This window comes from Brassica rapa, chromosome A03 (assembly GCF_000309985.2).
Source record: "Brassica rapa cultivar Chiifu-401-42 chromosome A03, CAAS_Brap_v3.01, whole genome shotgun sequence".
Taxonomy (NCBI): Eukaryota; Viridiplantae; Streptophyta; class Magnoliopsida; order Brassicales; family Brassicaceae; genus Brassica; species Brassica rapa.
The window spans coordinates 13,936,486-13,956,690 of record NC_024797.2 but is presented as its reverse complement, the minus strand read 5'-3'; the positions used below and the strand labels follow the sequence as shown (position 1 = coordinate 13,956,690).

Here is a 20,205-nt window from a genome sequence, read left to right as displayed (position 1 = left end):
CAAAAAAACTAATAAATTAAACTATGATATCACTTAAAAGCTTCTTAGACCATATTAATAAAATATTTAAGCGATAATTAGACAAATTTGATTTTTTTCCAGCAAAAAGTTTATTATTAATTAGCATCAGTTATTTCAAGATGTTTAAGAAATGGTGGACAAAAAAATAGGATGGACATTAATGATATATGAACTATGAATAGTACTTTGTGAAGCAGACTTAGATAACATATATGCACATACATTTTCAGTCCTTTTTGATGCCTAAATTCAATTTCTTCAGAGTAATTATTCCACAAATAGATCGTATGAGATATTGTTTTGATATGTAGATTTGTTTTTTCAATGTTAAGAAGATTGATAACTGTAAAAATGTCTCATTCGTATATGATATGTCTATAACCGAGTCCCCAACATGAGACAAGTTTGTTTAAAAAGTAAATAATTTTATTTTTCTTATATTATATAATAAATATATATTATTTACTGATAATAAAAATATAGTTATTCATCTATCACAAATATTTATGCAAATATTTGAATCAAGTACAACAATCAAACAACATAATGATTTCCACAAAGAAAATTTAAAAAATATATTTATGTTATGTAGTCATATTTTATATTTTTTAAATAATATAATACAATATTATACATTATTTTTTAGAATTGAGAAATACATATAATATCTTATCCGCGCGTAGCGCGGTTAAAAAATCTAGTAGAAGTAATAAAGAGAAGAATAACTTGGTTTCTCTCCTCCTCACTTTCATCTTCTTCAAAACATCAAACCCGAATATTTGAAAACACAAATCCCACTTTCTCCTTCTTCTACAAACCCTCAGACAGATGAAGGAAGCACAAGCGCAAATCTGCTCACAAATCGTGCCTCTTTGTGACCTAATTATTCGTCTCTCTCATCAGTTGCTTTCGGGGGCGGATCTAGGTAGCAATTGGGTGGGGCAAGTGCAACGTACATAATTTTTATTTTTCATTAGTTTTGTTAAGAAAAACCTAGAAATTCAGATGGTTAGTCTTCATTTCCCTATGCACCTCTGGAGAATACTCTAGTAGATAACTCTCAAATAAAACTAACTTTCCTAATCATTATCTCAATAGGAAAATATTAGTTTGTTCCTCAAGCTACTTCAAGTTCACTTCAACATTCACCTCCTTGATCTTGAAGTCTTCATTGGAAACACCTTGAATCCTAATTAGATCTCTCATCTCCTTAAACTTAATTCTCCATAGTGTTTCTGTAAGGATATCGACTTTTTGCTTCACACCTGTGATGTGCCCCATGCTCACCAAGTTCTTCTCAACACATTCTTTCCAATTTAACAATCATTATAGTGATTATATGTGTCATAGTTAAAAAAATATAATTTTTCTCTTTTTATATATAAGAGATTTTCGCTCTTCTTAAATAGAAAATATTTCCTTCACCTATTATTTTTCTTATAATTTAGCCTGTTCAAAAGTAAAACTATATGTATACCTACCATTTCATTTGTTAACAACTTAATAGTATGTCATAAAAATAAAGAAACCAAACATTCATATTTTCAAGTGGACACACAAGGAAATTTCATGTTAAAAACCGAAAAGTCAAATCTAAAAACCAAAAACTAAAACTAAATACTAGATCAAACAATCAATAACTTTTCATATGACCCTGTATTCTAGGCAATTTTGGCCAAATATTATATTTTCTCTAGGTTGGGGACGCTCATGGAGGTTTTCTCTATACTAATCCTATTGGTGGACTAAGTCACTCTTTAGGGGGTTGAAAATGAAGGTATTGACGACAAAGAGCCTTTCTATCCTCACTTCATAGTTTATTCTAAAGAAAATAGAGTGAAAAATAGAATATGAACAAAAAAATAAAAAGAATATGAAATAATCATTTTTTTTTACTTTTTTATTATTTCATTTCCCATTATATTATGCAGTAAATTATAGAATTGAGTTAGTGATGCTCTAAAGAGAACGATGGATGCATCTCTGGCTATCGCAGCTCAATAAATTTTAAGGATAACATCCCGAATTATTGTTTTTACCATTTTTTCTTTTTTTTTTAAACTATTTTCGAGAATTTTTATGTATATAATCATACCATCAGTTATGAATCATATTTTATTTTTATATCTTTTCAGGTTCAAGATAAAAATCATAAGTAATTCACTAATTTTAAACTTTTTTTTAATTTCTGTGGCAAAGATCACACGATGTAAAAGTTTCTTCTGAATTTTCTTATTAAGCTTATCAAAATTACATTAACACTATTGCCCTATGGGTTTAACTCCACCTATCAAAAGTACAAAACAATCATTTAAAAAGAGACCATTTAAAACAAAGCTTATCAAAATTACATTAACACTATTGCCCTATGGGTTTAACGGTACCCAAGTCTTACAAATTCGTGTATGCTATTGCTGCTACCGTTTGATTAACGACTCGCGAGACAGGTTTGAAGGGGAATGTATCAGGTTATGTCTTGTTAGTATGTCACTTCTTAAAGGTATGTCCTGTTTCTTGTAGATGTCCTTACAGACATATGTATTCACTTTTAGCTTACTTACTCTGTGTCTTTGAAAACACTTTTTGTTTGTGTTGATGTTGCATTAGTTGCTACGGTTCTCTTTACAACCATGCGAATAGTACAAAACTTTTTATAAGAACTTTTTTAAAAATATTATTAACCTATTACAAGCCATGACCGTAGTCATGCAGTGTTTTGACAAGTGATAACAAGAAAAGGGAACATATGATGAACCAGAAACAATCAAAGATCGATCTTGGACTGACTTAAAATACTATGAAGGAGATATTTCTAGCCACGTCCACCTCGATCGACGACCTCGGTTTCCCCTTCCACGAACCGTTGACTGCAAATGCATCTCTTTAGCTTTTATGGATGGTTTAACCGGTCTCTCTCTGAGCTGTTATGGAAACATACATGTCTTCAAGAACAGAGATTGTAGCTAGTGGTACGAGATTGTCAACTTTGGCAACAGTATTTGGATCAACCAAGTTGGATTCATTGTGTACATCCAGAAGAATGTCCGGAGATACAACAATCTCTGAAACTGGAACTAAAGTAGTGCTGGGTTGAGGAGATTCAAAGGCAGTGACAGAAGTGGTCATATAACCACATCACTAATGTTGGAGGCCATCTCAATAACCTTGGGAGCAGCAATAGCTCTGTTCTTTTCATTAACGCTGCAATCAGCGTCAGCATCAGAAAAACACACTACAAGGAGCCAAATTTGACCGCGCGACTGAAAAAGCAAGACATAGCTAACGCTAAAATTTCCAGCGTCCATTTCACTCTTCGCTGATTGCCACGCGACTGAAAAACAAGTTATGTTGTTTCGCGGACGTTGTGTCAGCCATGGTTGATAAGAGTAATTTTCTTGGCGCTGACGCAAGTCGCAGCGTTCGTGAAAAGAACAGAGCTAATATGAGACTTATCGACCTCTTGCAAGCAACGCTTGACCTTATGCCCAAGCTGACCACATCTACTACATTTCGAAGGCAACCAAGCGTATTCTACATCAACCATGGAAATGAAACCATTTTCATCATTAGCAGCGATTTTTGTAGGAAATGCTTTGCTTAACTCTACCTCAACCAAAATTTTTGCTTCACCCATTAAAATGGGATCTAACCGGGGTTTGTGAGTTGCCATTGGAGCACATAAACCAGAAGCTATGTGACTTATTCCAGGAATAGAGTAGAAGATGTTAGGAATTTTCGTCAAAGTTACCCACACCGGAACTGTTTTGATCTCCGGGATAGCTAAAGATGCTTCCGGTTTCCATGGAGCAACAAACATTAAGCAGTCATCAACATGCCAATGCCCTCTTTGAAGAACCCAATTTCTGGTCGATTCATCGGGAATATGGAACAAGTAATTAGATTCCCCAAGCTTCATTATAGTGATTCTACATTTCCTTCCCCATAACTTATTGAAAACTGCATAAGATTAAACCACCAGGCGGAGGCAAGCATCTATAGAACTGACCCAAGATATATTCATTTTGTTTCTCTAATCCTTGTAAGAGAACATGCCTTGGTATAGTTAACTTAGGAGTACCATCTTCCAGGTACTCAGGTTCTGTTGCTCGGTAAAGATTCCTAGAATCAGGATTCATCTTTGCGGCCCATGGAAATCGAATAGCATCTTCTTTCCTGTCTAGCGAATTTTGAGCTTGTGCCACTGCTGGGAAAGATTTAGTGACTGGAGCCTTAAATATTTCGCCTCTCATTCGACCCTTCTGAGATTCATGTACATACGGCCAGAGTTCAACTTTTATAAGAACTTTTATTTGTTAACTCAAGTAAAATGATCAAAAAGATCAATTACCGGTCCTACAATGTGATTCGGTTCAAATATACTAAGAATCATCATTTCAAAAAAAGTATGTTGAGATTCCATATTTAATATTAATAGAAAAACAAAACTAATATATAAATTTGTGTCAATATCCCCTTTTTGTAAGCTTATGTTGGTTGGAGGTCAATAAAACTTGTGAAGGTATGTGATTTTTCCAAACGACTAATCTCTACGGCCTGCTTACCAATGCCATCAAGATCATGTTTCTCGCAGTGAGAATTAGATATCCATTTCACCTGGCTACACAAACAAACATATCTGAAATAATAGATTTCTAACCCGGAGTCCTTAACATCTTTCCCATTTCACCGTACCACTCGACCATATTTGTATTGTAGATTTTTCCTTTAGGTTCCGTCAGATCTGCTACGGTTTACATTCATTTTAAAATCGGAAGTAATGAGAATTGTTGAACATTTTAGCACTAATGATATTATGATCAAGACAGTTACAATAAAACAAGAAGTATAAGCCAATATACATATGAAAAGCCAGACTGTGTGGTCATAAAATTCCAAATTACCAATCTTCAAATATAATCGCCAGACGCCAGCTACACATAGGAATCGAGTGATTATTCTACACATGTGCATGGATTCCAATTTAAATCTTGTTTTTGGGAAGTTTACCTTTAACCATTTAATTTTAAAAGTATATATATTTTAATAACATTATTTGTGAAATAAAATTTTAAAGACAATAATAGCATTAAAGTTTACAAAAACAAATTTTCTCTTTAGAGATAAAAAAACTATAATATCTAATTATTACTATGAATAAAAAATTACCATACTGAAATAAAAATGATTTATCTTAACCATTTAATAAAATAACAGATCCACTTTTAGTAAAACAAAAAGGCCAGGATCAACGAGTTATCTTTCAATAAAATTGACATATTAAAATTATGATAACACAGAAGTGGTCCATACTAGTCATATGTTGTCACGTGTCGGTTCCCTGTCTATGTCCCTAATATAGAAATGTTGATTCTCCAGTGGCCAAGACTCGAACCATAGTAACTTTACCAGATTGGACTTTAGCCCTCAAGTTGATTACCACCAAACAACAAGTAGTCCTGGTTAGTTTTTCACTATTAAATAAGAGCCATGATTGTACACATTTCTGAATGATATATGGAAACAACGATTTATTGTAACCACTTAATAAAACAATGTTCCACTCTCACTAAAATATCAAAGAAGTTAATTATTGCTCAAAATGATTTAGTAAGACAGCTTTATTTAACTGTCCAAACCCTTGCAATCCTAATATATATACACACATCCTCTCTTCATTTTACTTCACCACTCTCTAGAGCAACACTTCCATCTTAAAATTGCTCAATTTGAAGTATATCTTTGGAAAGATGGCTTCAAAAATCTCAGCCTCCCTTATCATTTTCCTCACATTCAACATCCTCTTTTTCACGTTAACTACTGCTTGTGGCGGTGGCTGCGGTTCTATTCCCAAACCTAAACCCAAGCCCACCCCAACTCCATCCTCCTCAGGAAGTTGCCCTAGAAAAACTCTCAAACTTGGCGTTTGTGCCAATGTCCTCAAGGATCTTCTCAAAATCGAATTGGGCACGCCACCAGTCAAGCCTTGTTGTTCACTCCTTAATGGTTTGGTCGATCTTGAGGCCGCGGCTTGTCTCTGTACCGCCTTAAAGGCAAATGTTCTAGGAATCAAGCTTAATGTTCCCGTCTCTCTCAGTCTTCTTCTCAATGCTTGTGGAAGGAAGACCCCTCGTGGATTCATATGTGCTTGATCTACCTATCAATGCTTCGTTATTGGGAGAATATATATCCTCTCTTTTTGATATTCATCTATCTTTATATCATTCTTTGAAATTATCTATTTTCAGTTTTCAATTTTTAATCGAATAATTGTTACTTCTACTTTTGTTATTGTATCCGCTTTAAAAAGTGTGCTCATGCATAATTTATAATAATTAATCGGCTTCTTGTTTCCACATTAATTATCCAAATATTATTCATTTAATAATTTTATCATGCAGATTAAAAGAAAAAATAAATTTATGTTTACCTGATATATTCGTTAAAATAAATCGACTACAGTAAGAAATTCTCGGGATGTTTGTAAGGTACTGCAGAACATAAGAAATTTACAATTCTATTAAATATAGGAAGTTTTAATTAATATTAAAATACAAAACACAACAATAATCCAAGAAACTAATTACACAAACGAAATAAAACCAATCAGATCTTATAACTCCATTAAATAAATTGGATTCCACTGTTTTTTGATCAGCGATATGGATTTATTGAGAGTTGCCTGCGCTGAAAGCCTGAAACCATAATGTCTATAAACACAAAACATTGTTCAGTTAGAATTAAATTCTGATAAACCTATTCTCTCAAGATTTGTCCCGCATAATGATTACGCATTTGTTGCCAACACGTTGGTACAGATATAGGATCCCCAACAAATATGCATTATCAGCAAATTATTGAACGTAGCAACCACATGCACGATACATATATAACTAATACAATAACAGTATGCAACATATCTTTAAAACGATTTAACACGTAAGTCTACCGTTAGTAATTGTCAGAATTTAGACACAAATATTATCTTCAGATTTTTCAGATTTCTAAATAATATTTTGATACCATACTATAATTCACGCCATTATCATCCGTATGCTGAATCGTATATGTGGTTAGTTCAAGATAAAGTGACGTATCCAAGTGTCTGCGCAAGTGTTAGATAAATACCGAATTTCAAACTAGTTACACGAACTGACTTGAATCCGGATGAAGCCAAACTGAACTTGACCAAAAAATAACAAAACAACTTGAATGGATCATATACGTCCATTACCAGAAAGATGATTTCATACTACCAACTGCCATGTTTGTCAGAACGTTATCAGAATAAGCTCTTACCAATCATTTTTCAAAAGAAACGCAATTTGTTAGAATTCTAGGCTCGGAAATGGATGATTCTCAGAATTGTGTTGGAAGTTACCGATAGGATGTGTTCTTACAAAATAGGATAACACAAATTCATCGGAACATCTGGAAAGTTATGGCATGGTTCATCTGAAAATCAGTCAAAAATGGATTGCTATAAACTAACACTACAAGAAGAATCTGTCGGGAATCCGTCAGAAATTTGCATTCCCAACGAACACTCTTCGTGATGGATTCTCGGTGGACATATTCTCGGAAATTCATTGGAAAATTGAAAAATCCCGACAGATGGTATTCGTCAGGAAAATTTCCGACAGACACAAAGTCGCCGGGAAAATTTCTGATGGAGAAAAGTCGTTTGGAGTTCCCGACGGACAGATCTTGACAAGCTGAAGTTCCCGGAAATGTAAACTAATGGACCCCAGTTTGTGGACATAAACTTCTTACCCACCACGCTGACTACACCGGTTACAGAAGTTGGTTTCCGATTGAGCATTTGTTTCCAGATTTGCCCCATGCTTCTTAAAATCGTCCCAAACTGTGAGGTTTATCGGCTTCGGCACTTTTTCAGCGAGCCACTTCTGCTTCCACTCATTGAGTTTACAGCCATGGTTATCTGTCGCATAATGGTGGAAGCGCCTTCCATCTCCTTTGATTATTTTAAAACTAAATATATTTAATTTTTCTAAGTATATTAACTATATCATAGAAATTCATGTATCTATTCGGTTCTCTGTTCGGTTTTGGTTTGGTTTCAGTCTTTTGATTCTATGGATATAGGATCCGCTTGAAAAATTGATCAGATCCAAACCCGAACAAATATCATTTTTTGATTTGATCGATCCGTTTTTTTTGGTTTTGGAGAAGAGAATATCTATGAAGTTTTGAATTTGCAGTTTTTTTTAGAAACCTAATTTTATATATAAGAGAATAAAATTTTATTTTATTTTAACTTTAGCTTTCGTGTTAAATTTTGGGTGAAATATAGATGGACAAAAACATACCTCCGTTAAATCTAAAGCTAAATATTAAAAGTCAAATTTTATGGTTAAAATTTTTGATATAGGATAAGGCTAACCATGTTAAGTCAAGAATATTCAAAATCCAAACTTTTGACATGTGCAAATATTCATAATCACATCAACTTGAATTTCAGCGCACTGGGGTATGAGACCTTGTTGCTCTATTTTCTTAGGTCTAACTGAACATGATGTTGCTCCAAAACTTTTCCCTAAACGCCTGTGGAGAATAAATTAAAAAAAAATCCAACATCAAAATGAGTTTGTGTTTGAAGTAATGCTAGTCACAAACTCATTTACTATTGGAGAATGCTTATTTTTTTTATGTTTCCTTCATAATGAGGGATCATTGGAGATGTCTAAAGATTCATTAATGCTTATACATCAGAATGTCTAGGTTTTGAGTTCCAGAAAATCTGGAATTATGCAGTATAATGAAAAAAATGCTTACAAGAGATCTGCAGTATGGTGCAAGGAGTACCGTTAAATGTGGATTCGATAGAACGGTTCAAGTGATGCAGTCAATACGTAAATTCTTATAAGACATGTAAAATTTATCAGCTATAGAATCGGATGTAATATTTCTCATAGTTTGTAATACCATAATTAACCAGTGTTGTAAAAACATATGTTAGAGATCCCATATTAAAACTAATATATTAATTATATGTTTCAATATCCCCTTGTTGTAAGTTTAAGTCGGAGGTCAATAAAACTCGTTAACGTATGTGATTTTTGTTTCTGGTTCCGTCAGATCTGCTATGGTTTACATTCTTTTTAAAAATCAGAAGTAATGTGAATTGTTGAATTTTAGCACTAATGATATTCTGATCAGGACAGCTACAATAAAACAAGAAGTATAAGCCAATACACATATGAAAATCCAGACTGTGTGGTCACAAATTACCAATCTACAAACACAATCGCCAGGCGCCAGCTACAATACGAATGATTTATTCTACACATGTGCATGGATTCCAATTTAAATCTAGTTTTTTTAAAACTAAAAGAAAACCAGTTGAGGCCACAAGGAATTCCAATTTGTTGCTAAATCTAGTTTTTGGCAAGCAAGTTTAATTGTGACACAAATTGTACAAAATACCGTTTTACCTTTAACCATGTAACTAGATTTTGACCCGCGCTTAGAAAGCGCGGGTTTATTTTTTGAATTTAATAATTTTTAATATAAGATAGTTTATAAGTTTGGCCATATTATTCGGAACCGAATAATCAACCCGTACCAAATTGAAAAAATGAAACCAAACTTGAACCAAAATTTATAAATAACCGAACATATCATGTATATCTAGAACCAAGATAAATAGATACCTGGATTTTTAAAATACAAATTATATACCTACAAATATTAATTATATGTAATTTTTAAATAACCAAATATCTTAAATATACTATTTATAAGCTGAATTATCCAATAAAAACAAATTACTCAAACATTTTTTTTTAAATATTAAAAATATATCTTAATAAGTCCTCAACATTCAGTCTAATAAAGGAACCAAAACACCAATAAGTCAGTCAAACCAGTAAACGCAGTCACCATATATAATCTAGTTTCAGTTTAATAAAAATCCATTATTTAAAAGCTAAAACCCATATTAACTCGTGAATCTATACCAGATGACATGGTAAAAATCTAAAATAACATGATAATATTTTTCAAAATTTGATTAAATTTCTCATATAAATTTTACTAAGATATAAAATTGAATAAACTACATTTTTTATGTTATACATTCTAGTTTATAGGTTTTTTAATGACTATATTAAGATTAAATTTTTGAGTTTTAGAAATAAAATTATTTTTAAGTTGAGTATAGTTGAGTTACCTATAAATGTTTAAAATAAATAATATATTTTATTTAAACATAAAAAACATTCTAAAAATGCTATAATTTTCTGAGAAAATATTTATACAAAACCCTTTCTCCCGATAAACCCAGTTGTAAAAGATTTTCATCACAAAAATAACCTAGGAAGGTTTTCAAAGAAAAAACTATAATTTTGAAATATAATTAAGCTTGTTGTTGTACTGTGAACTATTTCTCTAATCGTAATTGGAAGTTAATATGTTTTGACCGTCGAATGGTATCATGTTTTTAACTTTCTGTTAACCGTACTTGCATCATGTTTTCATGTTAGTTTGGGTCATAAAACATTTAATATGAATTAAAAGCATGGTATTGTTCAGACTTTAATTACCAATAAATCCAAATGTTTTTTATAGTAACTGTTTTTGTTAAAGAAAAATGATCGTGGGTTGGATGATTATTAAATCAGTTATAAAATAATCTGTTTCTTTTAATAGGTTTAGTGGTACAAAAGTAATATTCTAAGGAAAAATAGGGGTAAAATATATTAATGATTCTGAATTAATAACATTGATGTATAAATCTTTGGTGTATTATAGTAAGTTGAGTATTAAATAAGAGCATTGGTTATTTTATAGTTAGAGAAATATAAGGTAATTGTTAGTGTATAGTTAGAAGAAATATAAGGTGAGACCAAAAAAATAGTTAAGTTTAGTGAATATGTCCAACAACTTTTCATAAGTAGATTTTTTGGGACTCCTTCCTTTTTAATAGTATAGATATTAAAATATATTTTTTTTTATTTTTATAATATTATTTGGGAAGTCAATTTTTTTAAAAAAATATTAGCATTAATTTCTTACAAAATAAAATAATTCTTTACAAAATAAAATATATTTTTGCAACAATAAAAATTATACTTTTACTATTAATAAAAAACCAAACATATATCTGTAATATTATTTGAGAAATTAGTTTACTATGTGTTGCTGTCACGTTGATTCAGATAATAGTTAATTTCAACGATAATCTTAATGAAGTAAGTTTATTATTACAATGTCATTACTAATATTTTTTATTTAACCTTTCTGTTAAACTTTGTTTACCAATCACCTTATTATCGAAAAAGCAATATCTTTAGTATAAATATATATGATTTTTATATTTAAAACATGAAATTGAATAAAAATATATCAATTCAATTTTATTTTAATCAATTTTTAATTTCTAAAAAAATTAACATTTTTAAATGAAAATTTCCAATCTTAATAATATATGAATGTTCATACTCTATATAAAAACAATTATTGTTTTCAAGTTTAAACTACCCACAAAAATAATTTGATATATAAAATTATACTTTATTCATAAAAAAATATGTCTTTTCTTCGTAAGAAACCACAACCATTGTTTTCTTTAGAGAAATTCATTCATCTTTGAATACATAAAAGATCAAAATGAATATCATATACTATATTTGTACTGAAAGAATACCTCAAATAACTCTACATATTTTATCGAGACAACGATTCTAACATGTAATAGAATTAGTTGAAAAGTTTTGGGAAATTACCATAAATATCACAATAATAATACTATTTTTCATGTGTACACTAACCACTTTTACCTTCACTTTTAATGAAAGATAAAAGAAATATATATCCCTAGGATTAACTAATTTAGGGCCTGACTGGTTTAACCGCAGCGGTTGCGGGAGTTTGCGGATGCGGGTGGTTGCGGTTTCTAGCGGTTTTAAGAGATTTGTACGACTGGTTCTGCGGTTAGAAATTTGTGCGTTTACGGGATACTTATGACTGGTTAACTACCAAATGCAGCAGCTGTTAAATAATAAATTAATAATATTTACATTTTATACAATTATAAAATATCAAAAATAATAATATTATAATAAATATAAAATTTATATTTAGAAAGTTATAGTTTAAATTTTTTTAAAATATAGAAAAAAATATTTTTATTTTAAAGTTTTATAATATTAATTAAAATTTAATTGATATATTTTAGCATTTTTATAATTTCACTTTAATTTTTTTATTGAATTTTTTTATTTTTGTATTTATATTGTTTTGGAAAAAAAATAATTTTTTTTATCCTCCCGCAAACGCCCGCAACCGCAAACGCTAGCTGGAACCAGCTTTTGAATTTATGAGGTTCAGAGTGATTTGGAGCGGTTTAGAGCGGTTTGAGCGATTGTTGCAAAACGCCAGCAACCGCTACTAACCGCAAAAGCTGCGTTTGCGGGTGGTAGCGAGAAAACCAGTCATACCCTTAGACTTAAGTTTTAGAGTTGAGGAGTGGAGTACGGTTTTTGGAATGTGAATTTAAGATTCTAAAAAGTATATAAATAAATAGTTATAAAATTATATTTTTTTTAAAAAGAATAGTTTAAAAACATATTTTTTTATTTTCAAAAAGAAATTTTGAATTTCGCAATTTTTTTAAATTTGTAAAAAAGTTCAAATTTTAATAAGTATAATTCAAAAACATAAAAAACTACTTTTAAATTGGTTTTATTTTTTTTTATTTAAATAATTATATATATGTATATAACAAAAATATAATAGTTTTTGTCACTTAATGAATAATATATTGTTGCTCTTCAGTGGTGATAAAGATGATAATTGTACTATGAAAATGATAAACATGAAATTCTCCAAAAGTTTTAATACCTATCATGTTTGCTACTATGCTAGAAAAAAGATTTTAATTTAGTACACGGCACATTTTATTTTTACTTAGGGTATGACTGGTTTTCCCGCTACCACCCGCAAACGCAGCTTTTGCGGTTGGTAGCGGTTGTTGGCGTTTTGCAACAATCGCTCAAACCGCTCCAAACCGTTCTAAATCGCTCTGAACCTCATAAATTCAAAATTTGGTTCCAGCTAGCGTTTGCGGTTGCGGGCGGTTGCGGGAGGATAAAAAAAATTTCTATTTTTTTCCAAAACAATATAAATACAAAAATAAAAATATTCAATAAAAAAATTAAATTAGAATTATAAAAATGCTAAAATATATCTATTATATTTTATTTAATATTATAAAACTTTAAAATAAAAATATTTTCTATAATTTTTAAAAAATTTAAAGTATAACATTCTAAATGTAACTTTTATATTTATTATAATATTATTATTTTTGATATTTTTATAATTGTATAAAATGTAAATATTGTTAATTTATTATTTAACTGCTGCTGCATTTGGTAGTTAACCAGTCATAAGTATCCCGCAAACGCACCAATTTCTAACCGCAGAACCAGTCGTACAAATCTCTTAAAACCGCTAGAAACCGCAACCATCCGCATCCGCAATCTCTCGCAACCGCAACCGCTGCGGTTGAACCAGTCAGACCCTTTGTGTTGACTTCACATTAGAAAACTAGATCTATTGTTTACTAGAAATATTTCTAAACTTAATTTGTTTTAATTGATTTTATATGTTTTTAAAAACAACTGAATATTTCAAAATTAAAAATTTTGAATAAGATGATAAATCTTAACTTCAATTAATTTTTTTAATGTGATGTTATAATTTAAATGATGAAATTTTAAACTGGTCTTAAACCATACTTTTCAGTTTTGAATTTTGTTAGTTTGTAAATTTTATAAGTTATTTGTGAGTTTTCATAATTCACAAACTTCAGTAATAAACCCAAATAAATAAAATACAAAATTTAAATTAAAATATCCTTACAAATAATATGAAACCAACTACACCATATTAAAATTAGATTAGAATTTGTTTAAAAGTTAAACTAGAATTTTAGAAACAAATATCATAGTAAAGCTGAATATTCTGTACGTTAAAACATCACAACTCAATAACTCATAAATAATAATCTTATCTAAAATAATATAAAATATTAAACTAAACGAAACACAAATAATGTTTAATAACTATTTTTTTCGTAAATCTTTATTCTCGCGTATGGACGCGGATAACTCATTAATTGAAATTAAAAAAAAAAGATTTATCTTAACCATTTAATAAAACAGTGATTCACTTTTAGTAAAACAACAATCAACGAGTTAATCCTTCAATAAAATCAATATTATTAAACCAGAAACACAAAAAAATTTAAAGGAATATTTATATGGTAATACTTTGTATCACGATTATTAATGCTGGAATTTTTAAATCAATTTTAATGGTAAGATTCTAACAATTGAAAAGGAATATTCGATGGATAAGGAAGTCTTGCACAATAACAAAATCCACATCTGCTTTTCAAAAACCAAAAAGGAATATTCAATATATAAAGCTAAGCAGTTCTCTCTCAAAAAATTTGACAAAAAGAAAATTTAAACAAACAAACATTCGTTAATGACCACTAGTTTTATACACACCATAGTCTAGTTTATATGATTATATCTTTATATATTAGTCGTATTGCTTATGATATCTTATGTGATTTTGTTATTGTGTAGTTTTTAACAGGTTTTCGAATGTTAATCTAATTATGAAATAACTAAGTCTAGGTTCCATTTCTTAAGAAGTTGGAATTAAAAGAGATATAACAAAATACAATAACATTAAAACTAATAATTATTTAAACATCTAATGCAAAAATTAAAATTAACTTTAAAATTTTAAAATTTACAATTCAAATCAAATAAGATTTACATTTCGGTCACACATCGGTTTCAGTAGTAAGCCTCGAAATTTAGCAGTTTTACGGATTTTATTGGGTTTTTAAATAATGGGTAAACTCAAACCGAATTACATATCGGATTACCGATTTACCGGTTCGACCGTGGATTTGAGTCGGGTTTAAAATGCTGATTTAAATGCAAAACTATTTTAAATAGACACAATTCTTACAAATTAACAAAACGTTTGAAACATTGTTAATGATTTGAAACATTGTTAATGACATTTTTTACATATCGGTCACCCATCGGTTTAACCGGCTAGCCTTAAGATTTACCGGATTCTTACGAATTTTATTGGTTTTTAAATAATATATAGATATGTTTTAAAACCCAAACAAGATTACATATCGGAATTATTGGTTTACCGGTTTGACTGCAGATCCAGATCGGTTTAGAGACGTTGATTTAAATAAAACAACGTTTTGTCTTGACACAATTCTTAAAAATTAACAAAACATTTGTAACAATGTTAATAAAAAAAATTATCATAAAATATTCTGCGATTTGAAAACACGGATCAAAATTTAGTTGACAAAACAAAACTACTACATCACAACATCATTATTAAATAAGTTCCATGGTTGTGCACATTTCTGAATGATATATGAAAAACGATTTATTGTAACCATTTAATAAAACAATGTTCCACTGTCACTAAAATATCAAAGAAGTTAATAATTGCTCAAAATGATTTAGTAAGACAGCTTTATTTAACTGTCCAACCCCTTACAATCCTAATATATATACACACATCCATTCTTCATTGTACTTCACCACTCTCTAGAGCAACACTTCCATCTTAGAACTTGCTCAATTTGAAATTTATCTTTGGAAAGATGGCTTCCAAAATCTCAGCCTCCCTTATCATTTTCCTCACATTCAACATCCTCTTTTTCACGCTAACTACAGCTTGTGGCGGTGGCTGCGGTTCCATTCCCAAACCTAAGCCTAAGCCCACCCCATCTCCATCCTCCTCAGGAAGCTGCCCTAGAAAAACTCTCAAACTTGGCGTTTGTGCCAATGTCCTAAAGGATCTTCTCAAAATCGAATTGGGCACGCCACCAGTCAAGCCTTGTTGTTCACTCCTTAAGGGTTTGGTCGATCTTGAGGCCGCGGCTTGTCTATGTACCGCCTTAAAGGCAAATGTCCTAGGAATCAAGCTTAATGTTCCCGTCTCTCTCAGTCTTCTTCTCAATGCTTGTGGCAGGAAGACCCCTCGTGGATTCATATGTGCTTGATCTACCTATCAATGCTTCGTTATTGGGAGAATAAATATTCTCTCTTTTTCATATTCATCTCTCTTTACATCATTCTTTGAAATTACCTATTGTCAATTTTTAATCGAATAAATGTTACTTCTATTTCTGTTATTGTATTCGCTTTAAAAAGTGTGCCCATGCATAATTTAAAGTAATTAATCGACTTCCTGTTTCCGCATTAGTTATAGAAAAAATATTCATCTAATAATTTTATTATGCAGATTAAAAAACGAATAAATTTATGTTGACCTGATATATCCGTTAAAATATATCGATTAGACTAAGAAAAACTCGAGATGTTTGTAAGAACTGCAGAACATAAGAAATTTACAATTTTATTAAAACATAGTGATTTTAATTAGTATTAAAATATAAAAACACAACAATAATCCTAGAAACTAATCACACATACGAAATAAAACCAATCGAATCTTTTTTTGATAAACCCTATCGGTTGATCCGGTCGTCTTCGGGAGGAACACACTTAATGCTACAGAGTGGATTGGCTACCACACTGTCTGATCCGAGTTTAAATTTTTTGTGATTAACAGTTTAAATTTTTGTTACATCAAATATACAAATATTAATAAAATCATATGAATAAGAAATGTCAATAATAAATATTTATATAAAAATATACTACATATATATAGACATCTATGTCAATATCATTAAAGTTTAATTATATACCATATAAAGTAAATTAAATGATTGTTTTAATTTATTTACCAAAAATATGATTATAAATATAAAAAAAAGTATTGGTTTTGATTTATTTGCTTACTCTAATGTATATACTTTTATATATACAATTTATTTTTTAATGGGCGTCTAATATGTTATTTGATCATGACAATCCCAGAAATACATTTCTTCAAATCATAATGATTTTTAATATTTGAAACACTATATATATATATATATATATATATTATTTTATTCATATTAAATATTTTAGTCTTTATTTTTATTCCTGAAAAGCTTTTAATGAAATATCATGACAAGATTTCAACCACCTCCTATTAAGTTTGTTCGAAGAATAAGAGATTTGATCATTCGTCTAATATTGTTTTCTTCCAAATATGTTATCTAGCTATTATAATTGTAAGAATGAGAGATTTGAACTATTTATTATAATTTTTCTGATTTATCATTTAAATAAATCAAACAGTTCTTTCCTTATACATAGTTTACATATACTAGAATAGTAAAGTATTATATTTTTTTATTGGTATACTATTAAATAAGTAAATTTCAAAAGTGTTCGTTAATAAAATAAGTAATTTGTTTTGTTGTTCTAGCATTAGATGATTTTTAGACCGAACATGTGAATATATACTAGACAAACATTTATATTTCGAGTCTTTACTTATATTCTATAGCAACTTGATATATTAGATTTAAACTCCAACCTATGAATAGAGTTTGCCGGTGATTCTTCAAATTTTGATTCTTAGATTTGTATCTAGAGTGAAATTTTTACAGATGTCAATCTTTTTTAATTGACAATTATGTAATTCACTAAATTCACAAAAAAGTTAATTCTCATATTAGTGAAATAGAAGCGAGAAAGAAAGCATAACTATATAGAAGTAGAAAATGAAATAACTTATGGAGAGTCAATTGTAAGCAAACTAAGAGCATAAAACCTAATCTTCTTTCATCATTTTATATTTTATACTAGGGTCAGCCCGCGCTTCGCGCGGGATTTGGATTTTGTGTCGTTTCCATTTGAACAGAATGGCAGAATGGTAAAATCATTGTTTGTTAGATATTGTTTAGTTTCCTGTTGTATTAATTGTTTGACTTTATCCGCAAGTTAGCTTTCACACGGAGTCTTATCCCAGACAAAATTGAAACTGAAGTCTTCTGGAGTTATGTTGTCCGAGCCTTGAGCTAACCAGCCAACTCCAACCTGTCTGAGTGTAGATTCCCTTGGTAATATTATTGTTTGTTTCATTCAAAAAAATATTATTGTTTGCTTTGACGACCCTCAAATTTTTAATTTTTTTTTTTGAAGATTTCAAGACCTTTAGCAGTATACTTTGGAGCAACCACGATTTTATAAGACATTCAAGTTTTACTAAACAATTGAACTGAATACACTAAAGAACACTACAACTTTAATTTACCTCATCTACCACGATAATGAAGGCCACAATGCCACCAAAGGCAATAATAGGGCAGCTTTTACAGCAAACCGGTAAGCCTCACGAAAAGGATTTGTGTGCTTCACGACTATACATAACAGGTTTTCAAACTCTGATACACAGTTCTACACAGAAAATCTTTTAAAGTGTTAAATTGTCAGAAAGCAAGGAAAAAGATCATAAATGACAATTCAGAACTAAGACCATTTGGCCAATAAAAACGAAAACCTAAAAGCACTATACTCTTACAACTAGGTGGCCAAACTATTATTATCTTTCCATGGAGCTGGAGTGTTGTGGCAAGACCTCGAACATTCAGTTCAGTAAGGCTCTGTAGCAAAAAAGAACTCTAAGTGAGAGCATAAAGAAACTCGGAGGGAACATCTCTTTTGAGAAAGACATGAATAGCAATTAATCGGCTCGGTAGATAATGGTTAAATACGATGTTCTCACCACCTTCGATGAGTATATTATTTCTCAAGCGCAAAATTCTTAGATCGTCTCGACCTGACTTCAACGATCATGATTAAATCTCCTTCCACAATCACTCTGTAATTAGTGATACGGAGTTCCTCAAGAACCATCAATTGGATTGGTTGCTTCATCTTTGAGAAAATTATAACCACTTTCTCAAAAAAAAAAAAAATTGAATACCTACTTCAAAATTATAACCTAAGTGCACATCCTCTATTCCCACTAAAACACATGTATTTCCAGATACATATACATAAGATCAATTCCATTGGTAGTTTTAGGAGGAGTTCTGAGTATTAAAAAAAAGAAAAATAAATAAAATTAGGACAGAGAAGAAAGAAAAGTTATTAATTATGAATTTTTAAGAATCCCTAATATACTAAAAAGGGCACATGTCATTCAAATAAAAGCTTAACTTATTTAAAGAAAATAAAAAATAAATAAATGATTATGATACTAATAATTTTTTTTATTTTGGAACCTTTCGTGTTTTCTAACCATTGGAGGTGTTCTAAAATCCACCTGAAAAGTCCAAGTCAGTAATTTACTTTGCTTGTATGAATCGTGCAAGTCATTATTGTCTACATAAGACCCACCTGAAAAGTCCAAAATTAAGTGTCAGATGCTTTAAAATAAGTGCTAATGTGGCAATTACCTTTTATTCTGAACGTCTTTGGTAGGCCCATATTCTTCTCAGCTTTAGGGATGAAGAGTAAGAGAGTTGTTAACTGTAAAGAAATATATAAGCATCATAACTTTAGGAAAAATATTAATGTGATTCCAGATACAGCAACTCACCACACTAAAGAACAGGTTCCACCAACTTTAGGTGAGTATCGTTGAGGAATTGTCTCGAAAATACTTTTCCCTGGCATCTGAGATGAGGGTAACATTTCTTTCTTCTTCCATGTTGTCTTTGTCCACTCAGTGGCAAATAAAAAAACAAAAACTATTCACTGGGTCAATATGTATAGATTTTAGCATATTATATATTAGACCATAGATTGTTTATGGTCATTCAATTTGCTTGCTTAATTCAGGAAAACTTCACAGTCGAAGTCCTTAAATAAATATGGAGAAGATTGAATCGTTTTTAAAAATTCATTTGGTCACATCTTATCCATATATTAAGCATTGCAATTATGTAACGGTACAATCCATAAAAAAACAAATCGCAAAGATGCTCCTGAGAGTTACAAACTTAGTTACATGAAAATGCAAGGAGATGATCAAAGCAACAAATACTCTTCCGCACAAAATAAACTTAAACTAAAAGCCGAGAAAACAACGCCAATACATACTTTGAGTTCCTCAAGCTGATTGCTTTGTCTAGTTGAATCTTTTGATCTTATCAGCCTCTGGAAACCACTCCTGCAAAAAAGTAGAGGTGATAAGCTTTGGTTTCAGGGAAGAAACTATCTTTCCAAGTGATACATCTATATCTGTTAAAATCAGCAA

The 20,205-nt window shown here is 30.3% G+C and overlaps 2 protein-coding genes across 2 annotated transcripts; both read left to right on the top strand.

Moving 5' to 3' along the window:
- The first annotated feature begins 5,672 nt into the window (after positions 1–5,672).
- On the top strand, positions 5,673–6,376 carry LOC103858636 (lipid transfer protein EARLI 1-like). The gene has a single exon (XM_009136027.3). The coding sequence runs from the start codon at positions 5,769–5,771 to the stop codon at positions 6,168–6,170; it is 402 nt and encodes a 133-aa protein (XP_009134275.1). The 5' UTR covers positions 5,673–5,768; the 3' UTR covers positions 6,171–6,376.
- A 9,042-nt stretch (positions 6,377–15,418) lies between these two features.
- Positions 15,419–16,293, top strand: LOC103858635 (lipid transfer protein EARLI 1-like). The gene has a single exon (XM_009136026.3). It carries the CDS (start codon positions 15,701–15,703, stop codon positions 16,100–16,102), a length of 402 nt encoding a protein of 133 aa, XP_009134274.1. The 5' UTR covers positions 15,419–15,700; the 3' UTR covers positions 16,103–16,293.
- Positions 16,294–20,205: the final 3,912 nt, after the last annotated feature.